At 39.8% G+C, this 14,128-nt stretch overlaps 1 protein-coding gene across 5 annotated transcripts in view; it reads right to left on the minus strand.

The window, feature by feature from the left end:
• GRIA3 (glutamate ionotropic receptor AMPA type subunit 3) overlaps nucleotides 1-14,128 on the minus strand; it is a 312,783-nt gene that overhangs the window by 279,934 nt on the left and 18,721 nt on the right. Inside the window, exon 3 of one of the 5 annotated variants that reach the window (XM_009198217.4) lies at nucleotides 5,930-14,000. The exons of the other annotated variants lie outside the window; for them this stretch is intronic. Within the exon in view, the coding sequence (XP_009196481.1) occupies nucleotides 13,840-14,000 (161 nt within the window). The 3' untranslated portion in view covers nucleotides 5,930-13,839. Of the gene's footprint in view, nucleotides 1-5,929; nucleotides 14,001-14,128 lie in introns of those variants that run through there. 5 annotated transcript variants of the gene reach the window in all.

Here is a 14,128-nt window from a genome sequence, read left to right on the forward strand (position 1 = left end):
CACAAAAAATGCTAAAAGGAGGAAGAAATGTTAAAGTCACATTCCAATTAGTTTGACTGCTGATTGTCATGCAACTGTTAGGAAATCGGTTTTGAAAAATAATGATGGCAAAAATCTCCAACTCTCTTGACAAGTTGCTGAGGTAGGGGAGGCTGGGGACTTGAGGTTCACTTATTTTAGTCTCACCTAAGCTTTTTCATCTTAGAGAAAAATCAACAGGAACCTGAGACGAGAATGACATGAGCAAATGTATTTATTTGCTTCTTTGATACTAAGTTTTCACTTATTTTCTTGTGCATTAGAGGTTTGCCTTCATCTGTGTTTTTCCTCCTAGAGAGCAGAGGTCAGCTCAGCTTACTGGCTTTAGCTGATATATAGTACAGCACCAGGCACAAAAAACAAAGCAGCCTGTGACTGGGTTTGTGCTGGCTGCTGGAACTGAGCCCTGGAACTGCAGCCCTGGGTTAGGTCAGCAGTTGGCTTTTCTGGACAGATAAAGATGACATTGGGTGTCCTTGGACTCTCTGATTTAACTTAGCCATAATGCATTTTGCATCGGTTTGGCTTGCCTTTGTGACCAGCTGTGTCCATCTCTCTGGCCCCCAGAAAAAGTGTTCCCATTTTGTGACGCACTAGGTATTTTCACTACTATGATATGAGCAACTTGAGGGCAGGACTTGCCTTTTCATCTCTGTGTACCCCAGTGGGTGTTGACTCCTACTTAGCAGAATTGAATGGCTACTTCAGTATTGCGACATGGGGGTTCATTAAAGGAAACTACCCTCAGAAGAGAGTAACTACACGAAAACCGACAGCAACATTTCCTGTCTTCCCCGTACTAATGATGCTGACATCATAGTGCTGTACTGTACTAGGGGAGGAGGGGAAGGAGAGAAGGGGAAAAGGAATGAACAGTTTGTGAACTTCATATTTATAATAGAAGATTTGTGTGTACTGCCTCATTTAGTTCTCACAGTGGCTCCCTGAGGTAGGGATAATTGTTCTCATTTTATGGATGAGAAAACTAAGTCAGAGAGGTAAAGTGGTTTTGCTAAAGTCCTACAGCTTAGCAAGTCGGAGAGCAGATCTCCCACCTATGTTTTCCTATTATACCTTGAGGCGGCAGCAGAATTTGCTGGACAATTTAGTGGGACTTGTTCTGTGCATTGTTCTTGAATCCCAGTTACGGATGGGCAAGAATCTCCCCCTATAAACAGCCCAAGTTTTTTAGACTGGTGAAATATCAATTGTTGAAATATAGTCACTTGGCAGTTTCCATTTTGGAATTTTTGTTTAATTTTCAGTCAGCCTTGCCAGTGTAGCTATAACAATGTCCCTCAACTGTCACCTTTTGGCAACTGCTGATTCTCTTGGTATACCCTAGAGCAGTGTACCTAAGAATGCAGATTCCTGAAGCCCCCAACATTGTTGTTCCTTTAGGTCTGAGGTAGGCTCCTGACTTTGCATTTTGATGCCATTGACAACACTTAGAGAAACACTGTTACGTAGCAGCACATTCCCAAAGTGTATGTCAGGTTTTCTTCATAAAAGGGGTATGTTATCAGATGGGTTTTTGTAACTGAGTTAAGAAAAATAAATTGATTTCTTTCCTTCAAGGCCCTCTTGGAGTTCTTAATAGATTCATGTGCATTATGAATGTTCAAGAGGAGGTTACAGTAGGCAAAATCATCTCGTGGGCCATTTTAATCCAGGGTGTATTTTGTGTTGTAATAGGGTCTGGTATACAGTAAACACTCAACTAATTGCTATTTATTATGGAGACTACTATTCCCTACTTTAGACTTGATTTCAACTGTGAGAAGGGAAATATAGTTCAATTTCATTATTTAGGGATAAATTGATGTAATGTCAGTCTTAATTAGGGTAAAGTCTGGATTACAGAATGTTCTTAGATGAACATTGAACTTTATATAGGGACCTTTAAAGGCTAAGAGAGGGCTGCTGAGATCTGCATATGGTCGTGTTGCAGATCCTATATCCTGCTATAATGAATAGATGCAAAGGATGTGAACACACCTTAACTCTGTTTGCCAGTAACTGCTTCTAAAAACTTTAAAAGCTTACGTTAAGTAGATTGTTAATATTAATTAAATTAAAGGAGACTTTCCTTCCTTGAAAATAAATTCAGCTTATCTATGTCTGAGCATCCTAAATTCAGAACACTAGGCTTGAGAATTTCATTGCTTTGTGTAGTGATTCTCACACTTTGCTGTGCATATAAGTGATCTGGGATACTTATTAAAGTACAGATTCCTAAGTCCTGCTTTCAAGGCTTGGGCTTGGGGATCTGCAAATTTTAACAATTATTCCAAGGGATTCCAATGAGAAGTGCTGATGGGGTGTTTCTGTTTGGGTAGGCTATTAAAGCTTTCAGGCCACTGAGGCTAGAGGGACTGGCTTCTTGTACTCAGAGGGAGATCTAATGGGATGGAAGAGTTAACTCATTGTCTTAGAGAAAGCTGCCCTGCTGCATATGGATAAGTTTGGACGATTTTGCATTTTGTGTCTATTTTTTCCCTTTATTTGGCCTGAAAAGAATTCTGGAGAATGGCTTCAACCTGTTCCCATTCTCTGCTCTAAAAGCTAAAAGTGATCAGAATGCTGTAACCCTGTGTTCCATAGGATGAAAGCTCTGTGTACAGGAAGTTACTCTTGGCACTGACACTGGGATTAGCTTTCATGATTAAAGTTTTAACTCCAAGGAAATAATATGGAAATCATTCTTAAACTAAATTTATTTCCTGCCTTTTGCTGGTTTGATTTTTACTTCATAGTGGAAAGAGCATGAACTGTAGAATCAAACCTATCTAGATTAACATCCCAGCTCTGCCCTCACTAGTAGCATGACCTTGGGAAAATTTCTTAACTTCTTTGTATCCTTCTTCCCTTCATCTGTACAATATGTTTAAAAGTAACAACCTCATAAGGCTGATGGTTAGAATTAAATGAGACAACTTATGTAAAGCACTTGGCCCAGTTCCTGGCACATGGTAGATGATCACTAAATATTAATGTTCTGTCATCTGAAACAACCAATGAAATTCTATACCCATGTCATTTTGTCTGAGCAAAAGATCCTGTAGACCAGCAGCTCTCAACCTTTTTGGCACCAGAGACCAGTTTCATGGAAGACAATTTTTCCATGGACTGCCCATCGAGGGTTGGGGAGGAGTTCAGGATGGAACTGTTCTACCTCAGATCATCAGACATTAGTTAGATTCTCATAAGGAACACACAACCTAGATCCCTCACATGTTCAGTTCACAATAGGGTTTGCATTCCTATGAGAATCTAATGGCACCACTGATCTGACAGGAGGCAGAGATCAGGCAGTAATGCAAGCTCATGGCTCACCTGCTGTGTGGCCTGGTTCCTAACAGGCCATGAACTGGTACCAGGGTTTAGGGACCTCTGCTGTGGGCACCCTCACTTCTCTAGGTCTTGGCGAACTTGTTTGTAAAATGGAGCTAACAATAGTACCTATGTCATAGGTTTGCTGAAGATATAAGTGACTTAATATATGTAAAAGCATTTAGCAAGTGCCTAGCATTTGCTATGATTTCTGATATTATTATTACCCATCATTTTCTCCTTGTCACTGCAAAAACTCCAAAACTAATAGAATGAATGATGTTGCTTTGGATGAAAGGCTGTCAGGATGATTTCTTGTTTTTATAAAATGTTATAAGTAATTATTAATTTGTGCCAGAAACCTAAATATAACTCTTGGCACACAACAGCGAACTCTTTGTCACTCACACAATATCACCTAGACCTCTCGATAGATAAATTGGCATTTTGTTGAACCTATTTAAGCCTGAAGTTGTGACAATGCCATATAGTAAATTTGACCTCTCAGGGTAATATCTTAAAAGCCCAAAAAATGAAGATACTTCTAGAGAAGTAAACATTCTGATCTTCAAAATGAGATACCACAATATTACTTTTAAGGGCAGAAAGTTGGGATTTCTGATTTGAAAATAGAAGGTAAGGTGTCAAGAATATTTGAGTTTGCAATCTCAAGGTAGGATTTTGTTTTAGCATTTTATGTAACAATTCTGACAATGTTTACTTGCTTGAAAAATAATCTAGGTTGTTTCTTTTCCCAGAGACCTTAGGATTAGGATTAGTTGCTTTATCTAGAACAAACTTTCATGGTCCTGTCATTCCAAAGATGGTGCCTTTACTTGACTGTGTGAAGTCTTTCGAGGGCAGTGCTGAATCATCAATGAAAGATAACTTTATGCACAATATATTTTTAGTCATGAGAAAATTTTATTTTATTCTGACTCTTAAAACTTGGTAAACCTTATATGACATATTTAGTGGTTCTCTAGTAACTTGAATACCAAGTCTATTAATTTGAATGCTCTAGTCCATGCTTGATAACAACACTATACGATACTATAAAAATTAGCCTATCATGTTGACTTTGAGAAGCACTTAGGTAGTGTGGAGTATGTGTGTGTGTATGAGAGAGAGAGGGAAATGGAGAGGAAGAGGGAGGAGATGAAGAAAGAGAGAGAGTGGCAGTTATTGTAATATTTTGTATAAATTAACAGTTTTTGAATTTTCAACAGAGACTTTTGGGGACTGTTGACTCAGCCACTGACTCTTACAACTTTGGATAAGTCACTGAATTTCTGTTGTTAGAGGAAGGATGATAGTATATCATGTCTTGTTAAGACACTGACATGTTTATGTTCCATGGATCAAGAGAGCTCCTTTGTGTGCAAGGTCTTTCAAATTCATATATTCTGCCATGATAAATAAGAAAACAAAACTTCAGCTACTTTTTTATGTGTCTTGCATTGGGAGCAGCTTAAGGACCCTAATCCCCACTCTTGACTAGCTTCCTTAGCAGTGACAGGCATTTTCTACTTTGTACACTAACAATTTACCTTTTCTGACCTTCTCATTACTGACATATATTTATTGTATACCCTTGGGATCAGTAATTGCATTACTGCCTTTTAATTAGGAGAAGGGAAACTTCTTATTTGGTGAATTTGTGGGGATGGCTTGTAAGGTATTTATAGCCAATCTTTTGCCCTGGGGTCTCAGGCAACTCTTGGCAGTATCATGTATAGCACCTAAAGTATGGGTGAAGGAAAAGAAGTATCAATAGAAATTGTGTTGTTTTACATTTTTTGAGTGTCTTTAAGTGATGTTATGTTACACAGAGAAACAAGTGTTCACTAAAGCAGTACCACCTATTTCTGTGTAACATATGAATTCAGGATTAAGCTGTCAAAGATATTATTTGTGACCCTTTGTTGATGACATTGGTGAATTCTGGCTCTCACGATTGGTCATAATGCCTTCACTTGGCTGAAAAGATTGTTGTTTCATTTTCTAAATATCCAAATTAAATGGAACAAGATGAAGGATTTCTGATCTAAATACATTTTTGAAAGACTAATATTAATAATAAGCAACAGGATATTGTTCTAGAATGTACCTTACATCTATTTTCGAGGAAGGAACAGTGTAGTATCTAGGTATTTCAAATATCCATAGTCTTAGATAAAGAAGAAAAGCAAGCATGTATTAAACATGTATACATCAGCAAAGGCCCAACCTTATGAAGTTCAGACACTTATATCAATTACTGGAACACTAAAGTCGACAGGAGTAGCTACAAAACCTTCAACATTAAAAACATGGGCCGGGCACGGTGGCTCACGCCTGTAATCCCAGCACTTTGGGAGGCCAAGGCGGGTGGATCACGAGGTCAGGAGATTCAGACCATCCTGGCGAACATGGTGAAACCCCATTTCTACTAAAAATACAAAAAATTAGCCAAGCATGGTGGCGGGCGCCTGTAGTCCCAGCTACTCAGGAGGCTGAGGCAGGAGTATGGCGGGAACCCGGGAGGCGGAGCTCCACTGCACTCCAGCCTGGGTGATAGAGCCAGACTCCGTCTCAAAACAAAAAACAAAAAACAAAAAAACAAAAAACAAAACAAAACAAACCCCAAAAACATGACAACATGTTAAAGTCAAGTAACTCACTGACTCTCAGAGCCATAGAATGTTTTATATGAAAGGGACATTAGATATTACCCTGTCTAAACCCTTTATTTTACTGAGGAAGAAACTCATGCCCGGAAAGGAGAAGGAGAACATTTTTGCCTAATGTTACAGGCAAAAAGGGAATTAGATGAAAAATCAGAGAAGAATCAAAAAAGTGAAGTGTCAGCAGAAGCTAAGTCAAGAGATACTTTCAGTGGATAAAACTAGTGTGTCAAATACATCAAAGAGACTGAGGAAGATAAACAATTGAAAAACAGCTCTTGGATTTGGCAAGATCACTGGTGAACTCAAAAGAGAAATGTTGGTAGATTAGTGAGAATAGAAACAGAGTGTAGGAGTTAGGAACAGAATGTGGGATAGGAAATAAAGGCAACTCACACAAATCTCAGATTAGGGGATTTAGGAAGCAAAAGGAGGATGGCAAAAAAAAAGGAGCAGGTTGAAACTATTTTTTTTTTTTTTAAAATATGGAGCTTTGTGCATGTTTTTGAAAAGGAAGACAATACTGGACCCCAAACTTTCATGTTTCCCTGATAGAAAATAATAAATCATGGAGTTGATGAGCCTCTCCAAACCAACAACATCTCCTAGAGATAACAAACAAACAAAAACACGGTAAAACCCAACTCCAAACTTGACAGTGTTTAAGCTAATAATAGTGTAGAAGTCGGGGGCTTCAGGGCTATCTAACAGTATGTTCAGAGGCAACCCCTAATCTATCTGTCATTATTTTTGACAAGCATATGGACTCAGTACCTCCCCCACACACAACCTGAAATTCATGCTGAAACCTTACCATTCCATTTATTAACCTTTTTCTCCCACAATAAGGTTGAAATATACCTTGGGAATATTTTTCAAAAAGCCACCATACATATTTACTCCTGGTTGGAGCTAATTAATTAGGGAAACTACCTTGAAGTTCTATCAATTGGGCTAAATTGGGACAGGCTTGAAAATATGAGCTCCTCTGAAATTACGATCACGGAGCTGATCTCTTTGTGCTTGCAAATCTCGATCAAAGTCTAGGTGGGCATTTTGGTTGCTTGACAATTGATATCTTGGCTGGTACTAGAATCAGTTGTGTAGTTAGTTGCATAGATGAGTAAGAGAGTTAAAATTTGTACTGGTGGCTTCCGACATAGTCATCAATATTATTCATATTCACGAGTGTTGCACAGGCATAACCAAGAACAGACGCATCAAAGGCCATCAAACTGTGACAACATTGCAGATTTGGGGCTGAAAATGTACTTAAATCAAGCATACTGTCATTATGCCTTTGAATGATTATCTCATTTAATTATCAACAGCCTTATGTAGTAGATATTATTATCCCTGTGTTACAGTTTGGGAAACTTAGATTCAGGGAGGTTGAGACTTGCACAAGCTAATATGGTTAGTTACATGGCAGAGTTGAGCTGTAAACCCAAGTCTGATTCCAGGTTGTTACACATTCTATTAGACTATCACTTTAGGGCCTCCACCCTTCCTGTCTTCCCATTCTATATAATTTTTACCTCTCACTGAAACCTGTTTCACTCTCTTCAAGAATTCCATGTCTTTGGGCTCCTTTTCTATTGAAATCTGCTCTCATGATGGGATCTGCTATAGAGTTGCATGCATTGCATTATCAATTTAGACAGTGTCACCTCTTCAAAGGGAATTTATATCATATATTTTCAGTGGAGAATGAAAGTCCCTCTGTTAAAGATGCTCTGGTATCAGTGAGTAGGAGTGAGAGCTATTTGGAAATAGGAGTCAAAGGGTCCAATGACCTGTGACATCCAGTCAGGTAAGCAGCGCCTGTGTACACACAGGCTTTATAAAGCAGACATGTTATCATGTAAGCAGCACCTGTGTATACACAGGCTTTATAAAGCAGACATGTCCCACTACTTAGACTAGCTGTGTTTGGAGAAAGGGAGTCCATCTCTGAGGGTAGGTGGGAAAGGTCCTTTATTTCCCAGAGATTCAATCAGCCTATGATTCAATGACTCAGAGGGGTGAGCAATTATCTAGTGATATCAAATGGGAGAGATCAGGCCAAAAAGAAATCTACATTGTGACTTCAATGGTTTCAGTTGCCTCCTTGGAAACACCCCAAAATAGCTCAAATCTTTGCTTCATTTGGTCAAATCATCCTCTGAGTTTCCTTGTTTCTGTAGGAAGGATCATCTTTCATTAAAAAGTGGTGGTTGGGGGAGGTGGCTAAAATCAGAAATTATTTAATGTTAGAAAGGCCCTCACAGGATCTTTTCATTTTACAAAGGACCTAACTGAAACCCAGAGAAAGCATGGTTTGTTGGAAACAGAGTTGGGGCTGGAACCCAGGACAACTGGCTCCCAGCCCAGGGTTCTGTTTAACCTATCCTGCTGTCTTGTAATATTCTTTTCAAAACTCATATTTTCATTTAGTCCCTGGTAAGGCCAGAAAAATGTAACCACCAAAGTGAGCTTTAGCAAGGGAAATGACTGCCTCTCTACTCAGCCCCGTTCTACTGGGGGCTTTTTCTTTTGAATAACGTGATACCCCAGTAAATTTATTCTGGGATGCATATATTTAATTAGAGATAACCGTCTTCTATTGTCTGCTTTTCCAGTTGAGCTGGCTTCTGAGCAGCAGGAGGAAGGCTGATCTTCAATAGTGTTTGGTTTGTGTGTTGGCCCTGCCTGTAGGTAGGAAGAAGTACTGAGTTTGAAGCCAGGTGACCTGACCTGTTGTGTCCCAGGAGGGAGTCCCTACCTACTTGACTGGTTCAAATTTGGGCTTTGTAGGCCTTACCTCTTTTGGCCTTCTCTTGTCAGAACTGTTAGGTGGCCCTGAGATGACTGACCTAATGACTAACACCCCACTTCCCACCTGAAAACCCAGGCTTTTGTCCTGCTTGCCTGCCTGCTGCCTCAGCTTAATTTACCTGACTCACCTTAATCTTAATGGCGGTGACACATGCAAATAGCACATACATTTAACAAGGAGCAAGCCCCACTGAAGTAGAAGTCTGATTTTTACACAGCAGTTTCAGCAAAGAGAATCTCCTTTGCCGAATCTGAAAGAAAACAATAGCTTACATTCAAGTAGGCTGGATTTCATGGCCCTTTCAGCATGTTATAGAATGGTATATTGGTTAAAAGAGAAGGCTCTGGAGCCAGGCTGTGTTCATCCCTTGCTCTGTCACTTACCAGTTATGTGACTGGGCAAGTGACTTAACTTCTCTATGCCCCAGAATCCTCATCTGTGAAATAGACCTAAGTCACAGAATTGTGATGATTGAAATAATAAATAAATGTAAATCACTTAGAAGGATGCCTGGTATGTAAGAAGCACTATGTTAACTCTTATTATTCTCAATACTATTCCTAGCAGTATCTACAAAGGAGTCATAGGAAGAACAAATGAAAGGTGTGATCTTCTGGAATCAGTTGAAAGTGCCGTTCTTTTGGTTCAGAGACTTTTTTTTTTTGCAAATTATAATACTGAGGTGATTTTCCTCCACCATGTCTGTTAACATCACCGTAGTCCCTTCATCTCTAAATTGAAGTTAAAATTTTGTCTTGCATAGTCAATCTTGCAGACACATACATTTTCCCCAAAGAGGGGAGCAGTCCTGTTGCTGCAACAGAAATGAATACTGTGCTGAGTACATAGAAAGTGAAGGGCCCTTGTAAATAAAGTAGCAAATTAGCAGTGATTTTGCCAGCAGTTTTAAAACAAATGGATTGAAAGAGATTTCAATAACTATATGCCTAACTTAGAGCTGCACTTGAAGCATTTAGTAAATGTGTCATTTCAGTATTGAAAACAGAATCTAATCAAAGCATGTTTATAATTAGAAATCACATATAATATCTCTAAAAATTACATTCCACTAGGTGAGATGCCATTCCTTGGAACACTGAAATACACTGTTTGTTAGGCCTTTGCTATTATTAAAAAGAACAGGTTGGGGGTACCAACAGAGACTCAGATAAATGAAAGTGCTTAATTTTAATTAGAGAGGGAAAAAAAAGCCACACACAATATGGGTAGCCTGTATGGAGAACCTCGTGCCAGTAAAACCTGCCTCCAAAGGTATGACTCTGTATTAATTTAAATCAGACAGACATTGGCACTGCGTTCTTTTATTTTTCATTAACATTTTGATTTAGAACAACAGATTGCTGCAGTGAGGGGACAAGAACGGCAGCCAGTGAGCCATCTGCCGAGCATCTCGCTGACGACTCTACTAGCAAAAGAAGCCGGTGACTATGGAATATATGCAAGAGGGACACACACCATTAGCTAAGTGACAGGATAAAAGATGGGAAACTTTGCCGGGTCAGAGGAGACAGAGATGGAGAAGGCAAAGCACAGCCCATTCTGATTGGAATTTGAAAAGATCCAAGTACTTGCAGCAGGCCAATAGGATGGCATTCTATGAAGGATTTGCTTGTAGCGTTATTTTTTTTCCTTTGAAATTACAGGTGGAACAAGGAAAGAGAAGTGACAGGCTAAACACACAACAATTTGCCACGCTTCTTACATGAGTTATGTTTTCCAGATCAGTAAACATTTACCCCTTTAGACATACTAACTCTTGAGCCATTTGAGATAGAAATCTTTCTAAAGTGGAATCCCTCCCCCACTACCATCCTTTTAAACACAGTAAAACACTGGTATACCAACGCAGGAGCAGTAGGAGTGGTCTGTCTGGGGTGCAAACAGTAAGAGGGTAGTGTGTAGAGAATTTAAAAGACAGTAATAAACTGTCTACTTGCTTTTTAATTATCATATGCACAGGCATTTCTAAATATCAGTGGAAAAATACTCCTCCCAGCTGGGATGGACCTCATATATGACCCCTTCCCCACAGTATACCAGTGTAGTAGAATGAACAGAATTCAATTTTCTATGGATGATTCAGGGTCTTTACTGGCAACTCCAGCTCTGGTACCGAGTTTGTTGTCCATGAGGTTACTTGGCCTCTTGGGTCTATTTGCCCCTACCTGAATTAATCCCAGACTGTTGTGCTTTTATAGTTGGTGATTCTGCATGGTGTTCCCTTATTGTCGGCTGTCACATTTTAGTATATCTGCTTTTAGGAGTGCTTCATTTCTAATATGCTATCTATCTTCAGTAGCCTAGGAAGTACTGAACATTGTCAGCTACAGTGGGAAAAGAGATAGAAGGCTATGGAAATAGACAGAAAATTAAAAGCACAGTAATCGGTATCTTCTGCATAATAAGGTGTGGAGGTGTTTGATGCATTGTAGAAAGTTTTTTCTTCAAAAATGGTTAAAATAAAAATAGCACTTGTACTGCTGAAAGATGTGTGCTTCAAATATCTGGAAAATTAGCTTAGAACAACTCATTCCATTATAATGCTAGTTAAGTGGAGACAGCATGTTGCATGGAAGGAGCACAAGATTAGACTAAGGTTTGAGTCTCACCCCAGCCACTTACTGGGAAAAACACTTTAACTCCTTTGAGCCTGTTTCTTTAAACTGTAAAATGGGCATAGTAACACTATCAGCCTGACCTACCTTATTATGTATTAGATTTTCTACCGGATGCTCCCAGTAAACTGCCACCAATCACTGCAAGTCACCATCTCTCTCACCCTCCCTCACACTGGACCTGGTACACACCTTTAGGGATCACCTCCATCTCTTGACTTCCTTACCTGATCCACTAAACTCTTAAGCCATATTTATGTTCATGCATGTTTCCAATTAATTACTGAGGTCTTTCCACCAAAGGTTGAGGGCTTCTTACTCAGAAAAGCCTAAGAAGAGAAATTATCTTTAGGCAACCTGTGTAAGATGAGCTATGGGATTTCCAGGTCAAAGTTGACATTCATAATAATAATCAACTGGTAGTGCGTTAAGAAACATACACCCACACAACTGAACATAGGATTTGAGGAATAAATTAATGTTCCTTTATTAACCTCTCTTGATATTTAGTCAACTTTGATCCTGTCCCATCTCAGCTTCATCTTTTTATTTTATCTTCAGAGGGCAGTTCCTTTTGTCTCTAAAATAGGTTTGGCCTCAACCTGCAACTTTACAGCTTCACACACCCAGGCTGAACTTCTTTCTTTGTTCTCTCTCCATGATGCTTAGTCAGTTGAGAACTCAAGAAGGGAGGAGGTAGTGCTGACTTGTGATCTTATTCTCATCTTACAGTTCACCTATAACACTTTGAACAGGAAAGGTAAAATATTGCTCAGCACTATGAATGGATGAGCCACATCAAGGGGTCACCTTTTGGAACTTCCCTTTCTGTCAGCCTGCCTGCAGGATCCCCACAGGCTGCACTGGTTCCATGAGATGGTCAAAGTAGCACTCGTCTAAGTAGTGTGATTTGCAGGGTTATTGCAAAATTAAATGCTATCCACCAGAAATAGTTCTCTCATTGGCTTGTGCAGTTTCCAGAATGCCCCTGATAAATTGTAAATATGCCATTATAGCTATCAAAACATGGGGGCCCTGAGACTCCAAATAATTCGCCACAACTTAAAAGTTGAGCCTTGATTATTAGCTCAATATTTATTGATTTATTGGTTTTAATTTTTAACTCAACATCTATTTAGTGGAGAACAGAAAAAGATGGCAGCATTTACTTTATGACAGGCATTATGCTGAGGATTTGATACGAATTCTGTCATTTAATCCTGACAATCCCCCTAGAGGGAAGACAGTATTATCACTGTAATTCTATAGATGAGACAAGTTCTATAGATGAGCACAGAAGTGGCAGAACCAGAATTCTAACCTGGGCTAGCTCTAGCTTTAAAGCCCATACAATGCTGCCTCTAATATTGGAGCCCAAACTTTCTCCAACCTTGCTACCACACTGAACAAAACAAACCCCTGTATCTAACCAGTTCTACCTCTTTACAAGGCAATTGGGAGCTTGAGGAGTCAGGGAATAGGCCATGAGATATAAATTTCAGAGCATGGACGTCTGCTGTGGAGGCCAGACTTGAAGGAAACATCTTGGTAGAATTAGGGGCATCTTTCAAACATCTTGAAGACTCTGAGTTCCTGAGCAAGGGAGGGCAAGGAAAGATGCAGGATCTCCCCTGCTCCAAACCCTTCAAGGGAACCCCATAATATCATTTGAATTAAACGTAGTTGAAGCTAGAAAGGACCTTGGAAGTCACCTAATCTAATTCCCTTATTTTACAAATGGGAAAAGGTGAGGCCTAAATAAGGGACAGTCTCCTAGCTAGTTAGTAGCAGCAGGGCAAAGGGAGGAATCTAGGGTTTTTTTTTTTTTTTTTTTCCCATAACGCATTACTTCCCTTATATGTATTGAAGAATTTAACTCTGAGCAAACCAGAGATTTTAGCATCTCAGTTTGAGCCAAGAAGCCCTAAATACCACATCTTTATTTTTTCCTAGCTTAATTGGAGAATACAGTCACAGTTCTGAGATCATGTATATCTTCAGGACTCATTCACTGAGGCTGTCAGAGGATCTGCTTGTCCTCACTAATTTTGAGCTCAGAGATTTAACATGTCCCCAAACAGCCTCTTTTCCTTTAATAACCTATCATTGCCTTAACAGTCATACATGTATTGAACCTTATCTGACAGTATTTATATTTTCAGCTGGCACCAACTCTGGGCTAGGGGATTCCATATGTTTACTTCCCACTGTGTAAAGTAGGCTTGACTTTGACTTGCCCGGAATTTGTTCCTTTCAAGCTTCCAGAGTGGGGAGATCTTTTTTGTGGCATAACAGGACTTGGTGAACAAGATTCTTTCCCCTTTCCTTCCACTTTGCTGATTTCAAACTATGGGCACTTACTGCAGACACAAGAGGCCCAATTTTGGCGGGCTCCTCCTGGTGAACATTTTAGGTGCAGCAGCCCATGATCTTTGCAGCGTGGCAGAGCTGTCCAATTGTTTTCCCTGATGCTTCCTGGCCAAGGCAGATAGTCCCTTTCAGCAGGAGCTGTGGGGATGACAAGGTGAGGGCAAGCTACTTCTGGCCATAGGTCTCCTTCAGCTGAAAGGCGGAAAGGGGGCACTTCAAGATTGAGGGAAGAGGGTGAATCTTGATGTACACTGTCCAGGCCACAG

Source organism: Papio anubis, chromosome X (genome assembly GCF_008728515.1).
Source record: "Papio anubis isolate 15944 chromosome X, Panubis1.0, whole genome shotgun sequence".
NCBI lineage: Eukaryota > Metazoa > Chordata > Mammalia > Primates > Cercopithecidae > Papio > Papio anubis.